At 41.1% G+C, this 20,851-nt stretch overlaps 1 protein-coding gene across 1 annotated transcript in view; it reads left to right on the top strand.

Annotated features, from left to right (window-relative positions):
* MBD2 (methyl-CpG binding domain protein 2) overlaps positions 1–17,668 on the top strand; it is a 68,275-nt gene extending 50,607 nt beyond the window's left edge. Inside the window, exons 7-10 of the mRNA XM_004684010.2 lie at positions 6,919–7,009; positions 8,262–8,439; positions 13,005–13,143; positions 14,180–17,668. Of these exons, the coding sequence (XP_004684067.1) occupies positions 6,919–7,009; positions 8,262–8,439; positions 13,005–13,131 (396 nt within the window). The 3' untranslated portion in view covers positions 13,132–13,143; positions 14,180–17,668. The remainder of the gene's footprint in view (positions 1–6,918; positions 7,010–8,261; positions 8,440–13,004; positions 13,144–14,179) is intronic.
* The last annotated feature ends 3,183 nt before the right edge of the window (positions 17,669–20,851 follow it).

Raw genomic sequence — 20,851 nt, 5'->3', positions numbered from 1 at the left:
TGTTTCTTTATAGTCAGTTCATTTTTTTCTCACGGAGATAGTAATTTCATAAGGGAAGTGGAGGTGAATTTTAAGATAGTATGTGAGGACTAAAATAAGTTCTCAGTTTTTGTGTGCTTAGTTTGGTGAGGTGCTCTTTTCTCTGGGCTTTGGCTTTAGAATTGACCAAGTGCTATTCATGGCTGGTCCTAAGAAAGGGTGGAAATCAACACATTCCAGAAAAACCCGTCATTTCTATTTTGTTGCTGTGCCTACACTTGAACACCTGAAGTTGTGCTCGGTGGGACTCTACCTTCTCAACAGCCGACAACAGATTTGCATGTGTGGTCACTGGTCCTGTGGTAGCAACAGAAGTCTCCTTCTATGTGTCTTCAGATGCTTTCAAACTCCAGGTTGGGATACAAATGCCATGTTTCATTTGTTTGGCTCTCTACATCTTCCAATAGAACCAGGTTTTCAAATGAGTCCAGCTTCCCACACCAGCCCACTGAAGACCATTTAATCTAAAGTGTGAATTATTCATTTGCAGGGTGATCCAAAGTAATGGCTGTTGTGAGTGATGTTTTTATCAGGAAGTGCATTGCATTTCAAATCCAAGGGTAGGAAGCTTTCTCCCACTTCTGCTTTATCTTACTCACCAGTATGTCCAAGTCTCCCATAACTCTCTAGTTGGCTGGCAGTGACAAAAGAGGCCCCCAGTTCCAGGCCTTTTAGGTGGAACTCTCTCCCAAAGTTCTTGGGAGAGAGCTTTGAAGACAGGGATAGTTGTGGGGACGGGCCAGTGGGGAGGGGTCCCCTGTCTCTTTCAGCTGTGAGGTTGGCTGCCTGACCTCATCACTCTCCTGTGCTCCTCTCTACTGTCTTCTCTGCTGCATCGGTTTCAGCCCGATCTGTCTTGCACCCCCCAGGCCTGTCCTGTCTGCCCATTTATTTGGGAGAATCTGGCAACATCCAGGGACATTTCTGGTTGTCACAACTCGGGTGGCATTCCTAGTGTCCTGTGTAGGGAAGCTACTAACAGCCATGACATAAAACTATCCTTCCCCCAAATGTCAGTAAGGCCACAACCAAGAAACCGCTCTAGATTCTGGCTTCTGTTTTGGTTTTTGTCCCCCTTCCCTTTTCTGACTTTACACTGTGGTCCCTGATTCTCTGCTGCTTTCCATCCTTGAAATGAGCTCAAACTCAGGGCCCTTTTGAGGTTTTACTAAGGGCTTTACTCTCTTTACAACATGGAAATCAATTGAGTAAAAATAACAAGGACATGACAGTTTCAGGAAATCTTAATTAAAAGCTATCGATGTGAACCACTGGATTTAAAATAGAACAAGTTTCTGATCCTTCTCTAGGCCTCAGTCCCTTCTTCCCACTCTGGTTCCTCCTTCCTGGATTTCCCTCCTTACTTACCGGTACTGCTCAACCCAGGAGGCTTTGGGGTGGGCTTCCCACTGTTCCTCCAAAGGAGCCATGGCAGACGAACAATCTTGGGCAACTCTGACAAGGTGTTACTGGAAGCTTCCCTGTATGGCCTAGACCCAGCCAGAACCAGTTTTCATCGCCCTTTTCCTTTGAAGAAGCTCACAAAGGGGAGGACAGCTCAGCATTTCCCTTATTCCGCCACGCAGCACAGGGTCTCTTGTCTGCTCCTCTCTCTCCCCTCAGCGTACGGTGAGTGACGTGTGCAGCTGCGCCGGACCCACGTGTCACAGGCCCCTTGAGGCGCTGAGTACTCTGCTGCTGCCTCATGACGGTTTGTTTTTTTCTCAGTGTTTATTTGCTTGCGTCAGGAATAGTCTCTGCACTTCTGGCTACCGCAGCACCCAAGGTCTGTCACCACAGCCCCATGGACTCTTCTTTCCCTTATTGTGATCTTCTCCCTTCCCTACCCCTGCTGTTTGCTTCAGATCTATGGTCAGCTTGCATGTTTTTCCTGACTCTTTGTTCAGTTTTCCTGTGTTCCACCTGTAAGTGAAACCATCTGATATTTTCCTTCTTCTTTCTGACTTACTGTGCTGAACATGACCTAGGCGAGGAGGAGGCAGGCTCTGGCTGACATCACCTGCAGTTGACAGCTTACAGAGTATTACTTATTAGGAAGATTGATTCAAAGAGTAACTTGATCATTTTCGTAGCATTTCCTGATGTATCATCAGCCTTTGCTTTTACGGGTAGAAGGCTCCTTCTTGTTACCATGTGAGCTAATGCAGAGCCCAGGTGTGTGCCTTTCCAGGCTTGAGTTGTTAAGAGCAAGCTTGTCCAGACATCTGGGTTGCGTCCTTAGCTTACCTGTTGTAAATTGTGCTGCAATAAAAATATATCTATAACAACAAAGAAAGAAATAGAACAAAACTGAGGGCAAAAATATAAAATGCATGACTCATTACTCCGGGAATACAAATCTATGGATTCACAATTATAAAAAGAAAGTAGATAAGAAGTAAAAAAATCCTGCTAACAAATTAATAAAACTGGAGATTGTATAGTATATATGTGAAAAGCATATTCAAAATAGTTAAAAGCTTAAAAAAAGAGAGCAGGTTGTTAAACCTGACAGACCAGTGTATTCATTCCAGATGTACCATCAGCTGGTTATGCCACGTTAGCAAGTTACTGCACTCTTCTTCCAAATGCTGTGCGATGATGATTAACTGAGTGACTTAAAGCACTTAGGTGCCAGGTCTATGGAAAGGCCTTGATGGGCAAGGGATAGTCCTTCTCCTCCTTGTCAACTTCCCTTGCCGTCAAGGGAAGATGACTGGGCACAAACAAGGGACCTGGGGAAGCTCTTCCTTTATTTACCCTTAAACAACATGCTGTACTGTTAAGTAAACATTGACATTGGTCTTCCTGCAATGAAAACGAGGAGGGCAGTTCTCTTCCTCCAGCCCTCCGCCTGGGAGAGGGTTGAACCTTTGATTTCCTAAGGTGATCCATGCCCACCAGCTCTGAGCACCTACCATTGTCTCCCCAAAACCAAACCAGTCATTTTCAAACAGAAAATCTCGCCCACCTCAGGACCACTTCGGTGCTTATAAATAAAACTGGCCTCTTGACCCCAGGCCTACTGAACAGAATCGCTGGGCTTGAAGCCATTAAAAATAAGCTACTCTTGGCTATGCTTCTGCGTAAACACAGGGAAAAACGCTAGTCTGCACACTGGTCTCACTTCCTGCCCTTTGCTTAAGCTGTTTCCCTGGCCTGGAGTCATCTTTCCTCTTTTGTAGAATTCTTACGCATTTTAAAAGGACTGCTTCTTCTCAACATTTCCCAGCTCTTCAGACCTGAAGTTAATTTTGTGTCTTCATCGAGGCATTTGTCTGCCTTATAGTGCTTCGTTTGTGGTCCATTGAATGGAGCACTCCAGGGGGGCAACGCTGCCCCTCCTGGCTGTCACCCGGGTCGTGCATGTGTGCGGTTTGCCTCTGCATAGAATGGGGTTCAAAGACAATTAGATGAATTTGGATTGATTCCCCAGTAAGAGTGCATGTTTGTGCACATTTTGAGGCGTAATTTGTGATCTTCGTTTTTTCTTTATCCTCTCCTCTGGATATTGCCCGTAAGACCAGTTGAACAAATCCCCCTGAAGTCCATTTAAATCTAGACTATGTAGGAGAAAAAATGCTGCACTTCAGTTCTGAGTTATTTCCCTCCCCAGAAATAGATTTGATCATTCTTCTCACTGAAGAAGCAACTTTCACACCTTCCTTTGAGGTGCTAAGGTCAACTGTATGCTGTTGCGCCTCCATTCTGCCAGGGGTGGAGAGGTGCAGAGATGACCTCTGATTTCTAGTAAGATGGACACCTGTCTACACTTGTTCTTGACATTTGTCATTTTGCTCGTTTGGGATGACGTTCAGTGGTTCTCCATCCGCTGGTCTACTGGACTGCTGAGGTCTTCGGCAATAAAAAGCGAGACACCTATAGGAGGGTGCCAGTTTTCTTATATGCTAGAGGGCCACAGGGAGAACAAGGTGTCACCTGGAGGGTTTGATTAGTGGGGGATGAGAAAGGGATGTAATCCCTGAGAATGACAGCACATTTTAGGAGTCTTCGAATATGGAATTGTTGCCCCTTTAAAGAATTACACTGATGTCTTGACTTTACACCTGGCAGCAAGATTAAGCTGAGAAAATTATTGGATTTTGTGGATGAACTTAGATTTTCAGTGGGTAGGTTAGGACTTATGAAAGCAAGAGTGTTTGAACATGTGGAAGAGACTACATGGCTGTTGCAGAGAGGGAGTCTTTGCAAATTTAGGGAGACTCGTCTTTTCAATATTCTTTTCTTTAGACTTCCGGTGGTTGGGAAGTTATTCAGTAAGATGAATGGCAGATGCCACAATTAATGGAATTCACAAATGAGTAGCTCAGGAAATTTTAAATTTAGGGAAAAGAAGGTCATTCCTCCCATGGCCCCTCCAGGGCATTCAGGACCACAAAGTGACAAAAGATGATGAGAAAAGTTTACTGAATTTGTTGAGAAGAACTGACTGGCTTCTAGAGTAAATTTAGTGACGATTTGTTGACAAGGGGATGAGATAATAATGTTGAGAGGGGTCTGGGGCATGGACATGTGCCTGCGTACACTCCAGGTGTTCCAGAGAGTCCCCTTGTGTTGATCCTTTGTAGTTAGACACCCCCTTCACCCCACCCCGATAGTTTTGCCTATTTCAGAATATAATAAAAAGTGACTGATATTTGTAAACGACAGTTTGTAAAATAACTTACAAACTAAGTTATTTTATTTCACTTAGCATGGTTTTTGCTGTATGTAAATTTAAAAAGGGTTCTAAATGCCAACAACTTCCCCCTCCCCAAAACAATTCAACCAAACAAAATAGGACTCTAAGATGGATGGAGGGAAAGGGTGTTAGTGGAGCACATGGGGACACACTCACACCAGTAGTTCCCACTGAAATTAGGTGAGTTTCTTAGTTTTAGACAAGTGGTAGCAAGGATGGCGAGGAGGCTACATTGCACTTGACCAGTTAATTTCTCTTCAGCAAGTGCCTTTTCTTCTCTGACCTTTCTCCCTCACCCATCTCCTGGGGAACACACACACAAACACACACACACACGCACACACACACGTGTATGTATTTCAGTCATGTGTACATACATCTTCGATTCAATCCAGGTTTATCAGAGGACACTGAGGCCCTGTGGTAGTCCTAGGACTTGACATACGCTAGAACTATGCATTTGTTTCTCAATTCAGGGTTTATTTTGCAAAATTTTCCTCACTTGTTTTTTATATCACTTTTCTTTGAATTAATAGGAATTTTAAAACTTATTTGAAGATAATGGAATGTAAAAATTTTATTTTTGAGGCCTGGAATTGGAATTTTCTGATGTAAAATATTAGTAGCCATAGTTATACTTAATCCTTACTCTGTGTTTTGGCAGCATTGTTTATTTCTTCAAATTAAATTACATATGTGTGTTACATGTAAGTGTATATGTATAACTATTATAAAGGTCCTAATTCCTTTGAATAATAGCTCATTAGGAAATAGCTGACCTTTGTTGTGTTTTTCTATAGTTTTAATATTCAAAGCATAGGAGGATGTTAATTTTCCAAGGAGAAATGCGGACAGGATTTCTTAGAACATCTATCATATTCATCAATTATTACTTTCATATAACTATTTTCCTGTGATTAACATGTTCATGTCCTCATATATGTTGATCACATATTTTATGATGGAATTTGGGATTTATAGGGAGACATAAGCAGATGTTACCATATACCAAAGGTCTTCAGAGAAGGGTGACACATTCTGTTGGGATGTGCTACTCTTGTTGCTGGTATTGAAGTTATGGTAAATCTAACATATGACTGTTTTGCCATAAATAAGATTACTTTGCAGTGTCTTTGAATGTGTCTGAGGGTAAATATCTGATGCTTTTTATATATGCAGAAGGCAGACTACAAGTCTGAAAAGCCCCCAGAGTGGCCACAATTTACTAACAGTAAATGCAATAAACCTTATGCCTACTGCATGACAGGTGCTTTGCATTTATTGCCTTATGTTATCTCCAGAAAAATCTTGTGATAGTCATTGCCACATTTTACAGAAGAGAAAATTGAAGCATCCGAGTTTATAAAGTTGCCAAAGTTAAGCGTGTAGAGCTGAGATTTTCACTTAAGTTTGCATAGCTCCCACCCCCTTCATTTTGAGTCCAGTTGCTTCCAGTTTTAGTCACTCACAGCAATACTTTTTCAGTATCTGCTCCATGACAAGCCTGTAGGGCATGAGGAGCCTGCTGTGTGCTCAGTGGTGCCTGGAGTGGTCACCTGGGTTGACCGAGTGGCCAAGGAGACCCAGGCTCTGTGCCTGGGGACTTGAGCAGAGTCATACATGAATGTGCCATCATTTTTAAAAGCAAGGATGTTGGAAAGACATTTTAGAAAAGTTTCCACCAAAATGACGCATTTCCCCTTTAAAACAGACTAAAAGACTAAACTTGGGAAAATCACATGTGGAAGAGCTCTTTTCTTACTGATATTGGATCAAGGGGTATATAGTAATGATTTGCTAACATTTCCATGATAAATTATTATTAACACTACATTTTACTGTCAGATGAACCTTTGCAGCATTCAAATTATATTCTTTGGAATATGCCTTATAAAGAACTGCATATGAAAATATATTACACAGCATGTAACAGTCTTAACACTGGAACAAGTGAGTAGGTTGCATAAGTAACACCATTGCTTGAGTAATATCCTTTGAAAACATTATGATGTGATGGAGCAATTTATGTTTGGAGTACCATTTAGTGTTTTTGTAAGGAAGAAGATGGGCAATTAGGAAGCTACTGAAATGATTTTAATTTCATTATTCAACAGCATTGATGCGCTACTTTCTTGTTCCAAGAATGTGTCCATTAACAGTGATGTTTTCCCTTACAGCTTTTCTGGGAGAAGAGGCTACAAGGACTTAGTGCATCAGATGTAACAGAACAAATTATAAAAACCATGGAACTCCCTAAAGGTCTTCAAGGTATTATCTAAGTTCAGTTGGGCACCTTCTGTGTGCCAGGCTCTGTGTTAGTTACTGTGGAGTCTGAAGTGACTGATCTTTACTTGGGGGATGGATCATGTACCTTGCTGGCTGGTTACATCTTGCATTTTAGTAAAACATATGTGAAAAGCCCATATGTTGCAGGGCTGCTACAACCAAAGGTTCTCTTCTGTGTAAAATTTTGACTTTAGATAAGGTTTATCCACTAAATCAGCCCAGGTGCTGCTTTTAGAACTAAGATACAGGCACACTGCAGAATTTCCAGACTTCCTGCTGAAAGCCCTAAGTGCTGGACCCAACACTTGCTCTTTCTCTCATCCTCTTACCAGAACAGCTAACAGTCTGCCTTTGGTCTCTCCCTTAACAAACTGCCACTGCAGGTAGCAGTAAGAATAGCACCTTGTTCCACGGACAGAAGCAAGTGGGACCTGCACCTGGGGTGGAGAATGCCTTTCTAGTCTCCCTGTCATATCATATATTAATTCCATATCCTACAGATGCATAGCTTTTCAAGTAGTAGAACCTCAGCTTCTGAATGTGTTACTGATTGCTCAAAAATCTTCATTACTCATGGTTAGAATATTGTCTTGCTACTTCTATGTTCTTGCAAATGATTGCCTTAGTTACTTGAACAGTATAGGACATTACGCAGTGCATTTAAAGGTAGCCACGGCACCAGCTCCCTACACATAGTCAAGGTGTACGATTACTAAACCTCTTGATTTGGATATTGTGTTTCGTATTTGAAAAAGCTGCAAAACGTACAGGTACAGCAAGCTTTCACGGGGTTTTCATTTGAAGTCCTAACACAAAGAAAATTAGTGTTGAGATACTGCTTGAAATTAAGGTCAAATGCTAGAGGAGCAATTATTCCAGGACTCCAGGCCTACATTAATAGGAATATTTGAGTGTAATATTACTTTGGTTGGGATTTAGGGTATTAAAACGTTTGACCTTCTTTGAGCAAATGGAGCCAACTTCTAAAAGGTTTAGAATCTTGAAAAATAGTCTAAATGTTCATTTTGAAGTGTTAAAAGTTTTATTAGAAGTTTTGGCTATTTTGTTATTATTTCCTGAAATTTGCTCTTCCTTGGATTGTAATTACTAAGTCTCTGTTTATCCCTTTGGCTGGTGTTGTTTGAAATGTAGCATCACAAATATTATAGGTCATTTATGGTTTGCTCAACACATATAGACGCTTCCTTTAACTGCTGCCTATTTCTAATTGCAGGAGTTGGTCCAGGTAGTAACGATGAGACCCTTTTATCTGCTGTTGCCAGTGCTTTGCACACAAGCTCTGCGCCCATCACAGGGCAAGTCTCTGCTGCTGTGGAAAAGAACCCTGCTGTTTGGCTTAACACATCTCAACCCCTCTGCAAAGCTTTTGTTGTCACAGATGAAGACATTCGGTAAGGCAGTTTAGCATGACTCTAATCAACTTTATACCCCCTGCTAGTTTGGGTTGGCATATCTAGTGATGGATCAATCAGAAAGTTCATTTTTTTTTTTATTTCCATAAATTGAATGGAAGGTGATAAGGGATGTTTAAAACAAACATGTGCTTATAAAATGTAGAGATGCAGTGTGTAAGGAAGAATCCTGTTCCTGTCCAGGGGGCAGATTCAATAGAGTTTTATTCTCTGAACATCATTTTTTGCAGTGACTTTTGCAACTTGGGATTCTTTCTATTCTAAAGAGCCCTTTCCTCTCAGTCACACCTGTTATGATTACTTCCTATGTGTGTTTGTCTTCAACCCAATCTCTCTTCAAAGTAGATCATAGAGATGCTGCTTTAAGTGCAGTTGTGTTTCAAAGTTCAGTTACTTCTCTTGATTATGTTTACCTCACTTAAGCTCAATTTAGAGATTTATTTATCTCTGTTTCACCTTACTGCAAGTAAAGATTTAAGGTGTCTCCAAAAACAGAGGACTCACAGAGAGGCACGGTGAGGAGCAAATGGGAGAGACGGAGCAAATGGGAGAGACGTAGCAAAGGGTAAATCAGTGAAACAGAGCCAGGAATGAAGAGAAGACATGAGCTCCTCTATTAACATGTTTTACTCTTTCTAAGCTTCAGCCACAAATTAGGTTTTTAAACAGTGAACAGTGAAAGGAAAACACATCAGTCAGCTTGAAAATGCCCAGAAAGTAAAGCAAACCATTGCTTGGGAGAAGCAAAACATTTCCAGGTATTTAGACCAGAAAGAAATTTGGTATTATTACTCTATAACAATACTACAGTATATTGTGTTTTCTTTAAAAATAGAGCAGTGGCCATTCTTCATTCTTTCCATCTGAAATGTCAACCAGTTAAGTGTTCCTGGAATATTTTTCCTAGACAAAACCAGCAGATGGCACTTTTGAATCATATAATTGCAAAATAGGCTTTATAATTTGTATGTTTTTAAAACCTATAAAAAGTTGGCATGAAAATGTTTGCAAATGCTTGAATTTGGCTAGGTTTGTAATTGGAAAGCCTTCCTTGGATTTTAAAGTAGTTTCTTTTATGCAGATGTTGAATAGTTTCAAGTTGCATTCAGGTACCTTGATTGCACAGAATTTTGATCAGCTTATTTTTTTAAGAAAAACAAAATATGAGAAAAACAAAATCGAGAAGAATTAACTTGCCCCTATATTATTCTTACCCTTGAGGAAGGAAATTACTCAGGAGACAAGTTCTTTTCTGTCTTGGGATGAGTGTTCCATTAGTCAGCAGGGATTCTAGCAGGTCATTATGGGTGCTGACTGAAGTTCTCTGAGTGATACATGGGAATGTTGATGGCCTCAACACAGATATTTTGATAGTAGAGGAAATGCGCTGAAAACTAGATCATTGTGATTTCCTTTTAGAGTAAACTTGTCTAACAAATTGCTCATTTGATTTAACAGAAAGTTTTTAAAACAGAAAGTATTAAGCAAACGTTTCTTATTGGATTAGCACAGGTTCAAAATAAAGTGCTACAATTGGAGTTGTTACACTTGCTGCAATTGTGGAGCTAATGTTCTGCTTATATTAAACTTTCAACTGAAAGTGTCCATAAAACATATATTTTTTCAGCACACTTGATAATATTGTCTCTTATGGGCATACTTGTTTTCTAACACTGAGTGACAAAATCCTCACAAATTTAGCAGCTAAAAGTAGTACCCGTGAATAGCTCATCATTTGTAGATCAGAAATCTGGACCAGCTATGACTGACTTCTCTACTCAGGCTCCTACAAGAATGACATCAAAGCGTTGGCTAGATTTCGTTTCCTCTGAAGCTTGGGGTCATTTCCAAGCTCCTATAATTATTGCCAAATGGATTCCTTGTAGGATCGAGGTCCCTGTTCTGTTGAGGCCTTTTCTGTTTGTGTTGGGGGCTGTTCTTGGTATCAAAGACTGCCAGCTCTTGACCTCCACACTCCCTCCTCCTCCTCAGCCCTTTTAGGAAGAGCCTTGTTGGGTTCTTTTATTAGGCCAGGAGCTCTATGATAACCTCTTATTTGTTTAACTCAAGGTCTTTGATTAATAACCTAATCCTGGAGTGATAGCCTATCACTCACAAGTTCGGACCATTGTTAAAGGGAAGGAATTATATGGAATATATCCAGGGGTGGGGAAGGAGTGTCTTGGGGATTGGGTTAGAATTCTGCCTACTGCACACAAATGCTTTAATTTCAAGTTTCGCATATATGGAAAGTAATGCTCAAGTGAATCAGCAACAGATGTTAGAGTTTACCGTAGACTTCTCCGGCCAAAGGCGCCGTGTGTTCTGTTTTCCCCGTCTTCCTAATGGGGTTACTCTCTGGCAGTTGCACAGATGCTCCTATTCTCTTATTCGGAGGGAGAGACGACTGCCAATGAGATGGATATGACATTTGTCATGAAGTTTGAGGCTCTGAGCCACAGGCAAGGCGAACTACACAAGAAATAAACAATGTGTTTATGACCCTGCTCTGCGAAGTGAAAATCGGTTAACTTCGGTTTCTTTTGATATGACAGAGGTTGTAGCGTACAGATTAATTTAAGGCCCGCCTCCCTCATTTTGAAAATTAAAAAAGAAAAAGAGGAAGTTTGTGCCTTTTATCTCTTTGGAGCTTAATCACTTGGAGTTTTGTCATTTGGAGTTTAATAAAGATGACGGAGGTTTTCGTGGCTACACTGTACATGTTCACTTCACCACACGGAGGTACCCTCATGAGGTAGAGAGATAAAGTGTCATGGACTGAGATAGAGGAAATGTAATGTTCCAATTTACGAAAGCCCCAAGGAGGTGAATACCTCTTTGAGGAGGCCAAGGCCCCCCCCCCAGCATTCCTGCTGCCCCCTCACTGGTCACTGGGCTTCTCCATCTCCAACTCTCATCCACCCTAAGTACTTTTCTTCTGGTCTCAGAGGCAGTTTGTCCTGTTTTCAGTTCAAGCCCCTTCCCTCCTACCCCCATCCCCAACTGTAGGCTTTGCTATTTTCTCTTCCCTGTTTTTCAAGGCCTTTCACTTCTAAGTCTTTCCCCTTCTCTTGTGTTTCTTCAGCCTTTGCCTCTCTACTTGGTTCTAGAGGTGAGTTTTTGTTTACCAACCTTGCTTGCTAAAACTGTTTTAGGATTCGCTTTCTGGGCTTCTCGGGGTGCTACCCTCAAATGTTTTCGCTTTTTAAAGATGAAGTGCATACCAATAGTTTTTCTTCCCATGTTTTCCATCTAACAGTCCAGAACCTTTTTTGGGGTGTGCAAATTGGAGTTATCAGCTCTCACATTTTAGGTCTTATTGCACCCTCCAAGACTCAGCCATTTCTGGTGTGTTCTTAACCTATTAGGCTTATCTCAGTTGAAAGGGATACTTTTCAGTTTCTGTCCTCTGACTGTAAGGATCATGTGGTTTCGCTTCTTGGTGAGGACCCATTGCCAGCAACCGGGGATGTCAGGAGAGAGCTCTGACTGGCTTTCCCTGAACAAAAGTCGTTAAAAGCCAAATGAAATCCCAGCTTAGGCCCTCCCTGGTGGTGCAGATGGTTGGGGGCAACACTGCAAGCTAGCCACAGCCGCTTCAGTACAAGTTCAGTCCTTGTCCTCGGAAGTGATCCAGTTGGCATGGCAGACAGCTCCTGTCTTGCCCACTGCTCCCCTCAGCAGAGTACTTCACTGATCTGCCTGTTCTGCTCCCCACTCTGTCTCTGCTGAATTCTCTCACTGCCCCTGCACGTCTGGCCTGTACCCCAGTTCTGTATGCATCTTTGGAAAAAAAAAAAAAAAAAGAAATCCCAGCTTATTGTGTCCCCATTTCTTCCGTCTTACTGAGCCTCACTAAACAAGTCTCTTCTTTATTTTCTATGTCATTTCCCTTTCCTCTCCTTCCATTTCTCATTATCATTTCTTGCTACAACCCCAGTCTTCATATCCTTGAAGTTCTCGGAAGCTGATGAAAAGGTGGCTAAAATGTACCTCTTCCTATCAGAATCCTCTGTGAGATGAGGGAGTTTTACCTGCCTTTCTGAATAATCACCCCTCCTGTTGGCAAAGATCTACTACTATGTGATTTGGCTTTCTGACTGTAGAAGCAACTTCTGCAAAGTGTTAAGGAAATTTTTCTACTATGTTCATGATTTTGAAGTAAATATAAACTTTTTTAAAAAAGGTTTATTTTTATTTAGCTATACATACAATTATGAGGGTGTAGGCCAGAGGTGTGTGTGGGCGAGGGGTGAGATGATTCATTGGAGACGGAGTGGGGAGCAGAATAGGCAGCTCTACTGAAATACACTGCTGAGGGAAGCAGTGAGTGAGACAGGAGAGTCTGCTGCGCCATGTGGGTCAGCTCCCTGGCTGGGGGTCGAACTCATGCTGCAGTGGCTGGCAATAGCTTGATAGCCTTGTGTCTTTAACCCCTATACCACCAGGGAGGCGCTGGAGTAAATACAAACGTTAATAACAACTTTACATTTTCATTACTTGGACAAATTATCAGTGCTTTCTATTCTGTTTCTTTTTAAAAGGAAACAGGAAGAACGAGTGCAACAAGTACGTAAGAAATTGGAAGAAGCACTGATGGCAGACATCTTGTCACGAACTGCTGATACGGAAGAGATGGATATTGAAATGGACAGTGGAGATGAAGCTTAAGAATATGATCAGGTAAAGTAACACCGTGGGCAGAGAACCTTGGGCATTGCCATGTTTTATTTTCTTGTATCTGTGGCCTTTCTAAACAGTGAGCCAAAAGAATTCTCTACATAGATTGTACCACTGCTGTTATTTGGTTCCTCTCTGCACTAAAATCCATATAAGTCATTGTGTCTGTTTGTTCTCACTATGTGAAGACATTCACACCCCTGTAGCTGCTTGTAAAGAATCCAGCCTCTTTATTAACACCAGATGGAACTCTCTGGTATCATAAGGGGAAAAAAGCAGGGAATGAAGAAAAGTTCCATATAGGTCTGTCAGCCTCATCAACTTGGCTTTTTAATGCTGCTCATTTGGCAAGATAGAACTTTACTTACATTTTCATACATATATGTGTATGTTAAAGGTTAAGATTTACTGTGTAACTTAAGATTTACCATCATAGAAAAATGTTCATGTTATCAAGCCTCCTAAGAGTAGTTGCAAGATGTTAGCTATAAAAACAGAGGCATGAGTGAGATGCAAAATACGAATATCAAATACAAGAATACTTCAGTTTGCAATTGCACAGTACCATCTCACCCGGATTAAACCATAATAAGATTATTATGCGTATCTTTTATCAATACATGTTATGGAGTAAAATAAACCTTAAATTAAAATAAATCATTGCTAGTTGAAAATTTTCTAGACATTCTCAATCTATGTTTGGATTTGGCTTGTATGCCCCACCATTTCTCACTTTAGGCTGATTTAATTAATTACAGAAAATATTTTCTTTAGCCTATAGAAAGCTACATTTGATTTCTTTGAAAATGACTATCAAAAGTTACTTTCCAAATAAAACATTGAAACAATGAAGGGATAGGCTGAGTACTTTTTCTTGACAAACTACTTACTTTCCAAATAAAACATTGAAACAATGAAGGGATAGGCTGAGTACTTTTTCTTGACAAACTACTGTAACTAAATGCTAATCAAGACTTTTAAAAATGTGGACCTAAGTGAGAAAGCATTGGAGTACTAAGCTTGTTTTTTTTCCTTACAGATAATATTCGGCCGACTTTCCCCAAGAGAAAACTCTAGAATTGAACAAAAAACGTTTCCACTGGGTTTTGCCTATAAGAAAAAAATGTACCCGAGCACATAGAGCTTTTTAATAGCACTAACCAATGCCTTTTTAGATGTATTTTTGATGTATATATCTATTATTCAAAAATGATGTTTATTTTGAGTCCAAGGACTTAAAATCAGTCTTTTGTAATATCAAGCAGGATAAGATGAAGCTGAGCTTTTGATGCCAGGTGCAATCTACTGGAAATGTAGCACTTCCATGAAATATTTGTTCCCCCCAATTTTCATATGAACAGATTAGGAATACCAAATAAATTCCCAATGAAAGATTATTCTGACTTCACTGTATATAAACAGATTTTTATACTTTATTGAAAGAGGACACCTGTACATTCTTCCATCATCACTGTAAAAACAAATAAATGATTATATTCACAGACTGATTGGAATTCTTTCTGTTGAAGAGCACACACCACAAATAGTTCCTCCGTAGGGTTCCTGATTTCCATTCAGCTGTGATCCCTGGGCCTTAGATCTGAAAAGGAGAAAATGTTCATCCATTTGTAACATGCCTCTGGATATTGTGCACATGGCTGCTTTCGCCAGAATTCTGTCATCATCGGCACATGTATTTGTTTGCTCTCACCTGTGACTGGTACTTTTGCTGGTTCTGTAAAAGTAAGGCATTTCTTCCTTTGGGCATGAGTAGATACTCAAGGACCTTTGGATATTACTAGAGGTTCGTGCTTATTGCTTTTTCTAGAACATTTTACATCTTCTCTCATCTACTAGCTTACTAACAGGTACAGGTCAAACCCTTTGCCACAGAAAAACAGCTTCTGGGCAGACTGGCTTAATGAACCAAATGGTGATACTTCCCTAATTAGTACCTAGACACCCAAGTATTGACATCTTTTTTTCCCCTATTGAAACTTATAAACAAAATCATTTAAATTCCTTGATATCTAATTACCAAAAAAAAAAAAAGCCTACCATTATTAAATGAGGTTTTTATATCAAAACATTACGTTACCCTGATACTAAGGCATGGAGGGAGTGGTTATCAGCAAATGTGGGAAAATAAAGCAAACATCTTACTTCACAACTCTTAGTTCTTTCAAAATTGGACCCAGAACTGATGTGGTTAAGGATGTGACCAGTTCCTTATGAGTGTCACCTGTTCCTTTTATTACCACTACCTCCAATACCTTTCTAGTTCCAAAGGAAGGGAAAGAAAATAACATAATCAAAGCAATATTACTGGCTAGGTTTGGACCTTATGCCAAATGACATAAATGCCCATTTCTAAGGATTCCTGATTTACATTCAGCTCAGATCTCTTGGCCTTAGGCCACAATTTCCTCAGAGCAGTTCTGATGGCAGATGACAGGGACACTTGCTGACTCCGGGGAGGCAGCGGACAGAGGGTACCTGCCCCTCAGACTATCCCAGTTGGGGTGGCAGGGGAAGTCAGCATTGATTTCTTTTTGGAGAAATAGTATGAAGAGTTAGAGTGGATGTGCGATTCTGTATTATAATCAGGGTGGGGGTAACTTCACCTGGTGATCATATGCTCTTTATAAAGCAATCCAACCAAGGTATCTGTATCTATATATGCTTTTATAAACAGCTCTTGTAAAAAAAACCAAAAAACAATGCACACACAAATTTGATTTTTGCTCTTAGGACTTTGCTCAGGTAGAGAACAAGGTGTGAAAGCCATGGCAGGTTGTCCAGCTGAGGACCATCCCTTATGTCCAGGTGTTGCCAACACTTCCACAGGATGACACGCCCAAAAGGAAACTCAGCACCACGTCCATCCCCCAACCCACCACCACCTCGCATTCCCAAAGGCTGATTAGGTTGCTCAGGCGTGACCCCAGGCGCTGCCCTTCCCTCACCTTCAGCACCCTTCAATCCAGTTAGGACAATCAGCGGCCTTTCTGGCCTCATCTTCTCCTTCATTCCACAGCCAGGGCCATTACACGACTTCCTTTCCTCTCTTTTCAGTGGTTATCTTTTCTCTCTTTCTACTGATTTTAAGCCTGTTCCCTTTCCCTTCTTCCCTCTCCAACCTTGTCCAACTCCATGTGGTCATCAGAATAATGATCCTTTAAAGAGATGGTGATCATATCATTTCCCTGCTCAAAATTCCTCTATTTGCACATGCAGTTTAGAATAATTTGAAATGAAAAAATGCTGTGTTTGAACCCTAGTTTGCTATTTGTGTGATGTTTCAGGTTACTTAACATCTGTGAGTCTGTCTTCCCTCAGTGAAATAGGAATGATAATACCTACCTCATAGTGTCGTGAGGATGCAGTGGGATTCTGCGTGTACTGTGTTCAGCACAGTGGTTGGCACACAGTGTGTGTTCACGCTGGGGCACATCATCCTTCCTGCTCACGGTGTCAGTTTTACTTCACTTTCGGGGCATTTGCTGAGCTATCTATCCTCCTTCTCCTCCCTCCCCCATAACACTTTATTTTTTGCTCTACGCCATTTTTTCCTTTGTAGAAATCTTAATCTGTATGTTTGTTGACTTTTTATCTATCTCTCGACTAGAATGTAAGCTCCTTGAGAGCAAGGATGTGTCTTGTTCCCTGCTAGAACCTAGCATTTAGCCTAGTGCCTGGCACAGAGTAAGCACTCAGTAATTGCTTGTTGAATACATGCGAAAATGACCAAAAGGCTCTCCATGATCTGATACCTGCCTATTTGTCTAGCTCATCCTGCCACTCCCATTGTACCTTCGACTCAAGAAAACAGCATTCGAAGTACCCTTTGGGTCTCTATGTCTTTGCACCTGCTGTTCCCTTTGCCTGGAACAACCTTTGCCTGCCTGTCCGGCAAGTTTCCCCATCATTGGTTCAGTCTCAGCTCAATGGCTACCTCCTCTGTGACACTGTCTCTGGTTTCTCCAGGCAGATGTTCCTTTTCCCTTTTCCAAGTTCTCACTGCACTTTGTAAATTACCTCTGTGGATGCACTTTATTGTATTGTAAAAGTTTTTGCATGTCTGTTTCTATTTTTAGACTGTAAGCACCATGAAAGCAGAGACTGATCCTTTCATCCCAATGTTCCCAGAGTCTAGCACAGTGCCTGGCAATACTAGTTTGTCAATAAAAATTTATTAAATGAGTTTGTGAATGAACTAAGAGTCTTGCAGTTGAGAAGTGTTGCAAGATGTATGTATTATTGAGGAAAGGAATGGCCTGGTGGCCTGTTATTCTAGAGAGGAGATCTAGAAAGCATTATATAATTTCTTTGAATAATTTATTTGAAATTTTAAAGTACTATAAGTTGACTAATGTAGAGCTTCATAGACGATTGCAAAAGATATAAAAAAAAACTTTGTGATCTCTCAAATGCTACCAAGTCCAAAATCAATATTTGCACTATTAGTATTTCCATAGTAAATGCTATGCGAAAATGTACAGCAATAAATTTTGAAGCTTTAAAAATGTTTGTGTAAGTCTTCAATGACTTAATGGAAGACGCGATGTATAAAGCGTAAAAATTGCAAAATTTTGTGCTAAGTACTAAAATGCTTTTGACAAGAGGCTTCAGCCTGCTGTCGAGGACTCCACAGCCTTCAGACCCCATCCAGTGACAGCGCTTTCTCAGCCGCTCGGCCTGCCTGTCTAGTGACAGGAATGAGTGGGTTCTCCAGGGAATCACACTTTAGAACTTGGGAGGCCCTAGACTTGCACGGGTGGGCAGAGCTCCCTCTCCCTTTGTCTCATCCTCAGTGCTGGGATACAGGTGTGACCCCCCGACAAAGGATACTTCAGTGGTCTCTGTGAAGCCTGCAGTCAGGGAGGTTCTATCCTGTTATGATCCAGTTTATAACAGGATTAGCTAAGGACAGTAGACTGGGAATCCGAGCAGTGGGCTCTTGGAATGAGTCAAAGGGTGGGGTGAACTTTAAGACTTCACTTTGCTCACTGATTTCTCTATAATAGTGCAGGTGAATTTTTTAATCTAGCTTTTATTTTTTTTTTAAATGTGGAATGAGAAAATTTATTTCTTTTACACTTATGCAGCATTTTATACTTTTCCACCATTGCTTGCCTTGGTTTAACATCATGTCTGAATTACACATTCACTGTGTAACATGTAATGGGTGCACATTAGCACCCCCACTTTGGAGCTGGGAAATATAAGCACCAAACCAATTAAATGACTTAATCAGGGCGTATAAGGTGCAGAGAGGGAAACTGGAGTGTAGGTTTGTGTCTTCTCTTTCTAGAACACTGTGTGACCTTCCAGTGTTCTTCCCCACCCAGGCAAGTGCCTCCCCCCTCAAGCTGTCCTCTCTGTGACAAAGAACTACTCTCTTTGGTTCTTCATTACATACAGTATGCCTTCATTGGACACAGTGATTCTTTGCAGGAAACCTGGTTCTTTCCTGTGTTAACTAGTTGAGGCTTTTCCTGCAGGTCTGCAGAGAAATCTTTGCAGAGATTACATCTGTCAGAAGTAGGCAGGTGCAGCTTCATAGCCACAGAGTGGTGGGAGATTTCATGTTTTCTTTCTGCTGTAATTATTTCATTTGCAGGTTTGCATTTCCTTTCAGGGTTTTTTTTTTTTTTTTTTTGCCTGATAGGCTTAATGTTGTGAAAACTTGGACACCAAGATGTAATTGGACTAATCTAAGCATCCAGGGAAAGACTTCTCAATGGGATGTGCACAGCAGTGTTCCTGGGGGGGGGGGGGGGGCAAAAGGGGTGGACAAATATCTGAACTTTTAATATGTATTTTCATCTTACCTTTTTCTGATTTAAGGTTTGAGTTTTTCTATTAATCTATATAACAAGTTAGTAGAGCAGGGCTTGTATTTCATTAGATGTTGGGATACAGGCTTTTGTTTTTGAGAGGGTATTATTATACAAGTTTGAGGATCACTACTGTAAGACTTGTCATCTGGGCTTCATGTACCCCTGGAGTTAAATTTCCCAGCCTCTTGCTATCACATATAAGTTGTGAACATGTCTCTTCTCCTGGAGCTGTATCCAGAGCTTCTATAAAATTCTCAGTAGAGAAGATATATATATATATATACTAGTACCCCATGGGTGATTATGTATTTCATAAGCAATAGCAACCCTTTCCTTCAAAAATAAATATAAGAAACCTGGTGCTTTTGGAGGGATTGGCATCTACTTTTGGGAGAGTTATCCTGAGTTACAGGACTGACTGACTGATTCTTTATAGGAAACCTAGTTATTTCCTGTATGCTTTGTTGAGACTTTTCCTGCACAGCAAAGAACCAAAACCAGGATCACTGTGAGTTGTATGGAGAGGTGGATGACGGTAAGCTGGTAAGCTTTCAGGGTGCCTGGTTGATCACAGCATGGTTTATTCTAAAAGATTTCTGACTCAACAGTAGCTAGCTGTGTGAAAAATGGAAACATTTGGAAACTTAAGGGATAGAAATAGCAACATGGTAAATTGTGCTGTTTAAGGTAGAAGTGAATGCCTTCTTTAAAAACCTTTCTCTGTCCCTTTCTGCTACCACCCCCCCCACACACAGAGTTACTTAGTATAATGTTATAAATGGGAAAACCACAACCTTACAGCTATGACTAGCATGCTTAAAAACTATTACAGCTCATGCTGGCAAACCAGAGTTTGGCTTATCAGAAGTTGCTGTGAGAAGAAGGTGAATTAGTCACCTAACACTGAAAACATTTAACACTAGGCGGGAGGGGAGAAAATGAGAGATTACTCCATGAGTCAAAACACACTCCCCTTACCCAGAACCTTAGATTCATTCGGGGAGTAGTGGCTATCTTTGGTGACTACTGAAGTTTTCGTTGTTTATTTCAATGAAATCCTCTAGTGTCATTGTCACATTCTTGCAGATGTGTAGAGGCAAGAGAAAACATGGATGAGAGTTAAAGAATGGAGATAATTAAAACTTTCAAGGGGCTTTCTATCTCACGTGGAGATAGGTGTCTCAGAGTGGAGATTTGGGGAAGAACATGTCCACTTAGTACTTGGTTGAGTCAAATGTTCCAAACTCAAGTTATCTAGTTTCCACAAATAAAAAGGGAAGCCTCTTATCTTTTCCATTTCTTGAATTAACCTTCCTTCCGACTCCTGGCTAATACTGCAGCCACTCACAGATACACTGCTGCCCCCCTCCTGCTCTTTCAGCGGCCATCTTGTGACCTTGAAGAGGCAAACAGGAGGGGCAGGCACTCCTGCAGGTGTGGAGGGGAAAGCCAGCAAGAGTCCGGTTCTCAACAACATTGTAAATTCTTGGACCAACAGGAATAATTCCTCCTGGGGTTGTTGGTTTAATCCACAACATGAACGTGTATCTTAGGTTTGTGTGTGTCTCTGTGTGTGTGTGTGTATGTGCGTATTTAAGAGCTTGCTAACTGGTACATACCTACACTTTAACCTCATCTCTGAACACTAATGTTCAGTTAGTCACCGAGGCCCGTCAAGTTTCCTTTCTCACTGTCCTAGTTTCAATTGCTACTGCGCATGTGCCGGCCAGTGCACTCCCCCTCCCCAAACCCCAACCCCCAACCCCAGGCTGAGTTACATCGTTGCTTTACCTGCTCTCCTTGCTGCCTTTTCCTCCAATTCTTTCATTTTCAATACTGCCACCAGTTCTTTCTCGTGTGATAATCTT

The sequence above is a fragment of the Condylura cristata genome, unplaced genomic scaffold (genome assembly GCF_000260355.1).
Source record: "Condylura cristata isolate star-nosed mole 26May11 unplaced genomic scaffold, ConCri1.0 scaffold00016, whole genome shotgun sequence".
NCBI classification, from domain to species: domain Eukaryota; kingdom Metazoa; phylum Chordata; class Mammalia; order Eulipotyphla; family Talpidae; genus Condylura; species Condylura cristata.
This window is presented reverse-complemented; position numbering and strand designations above follow the sequence as displayed.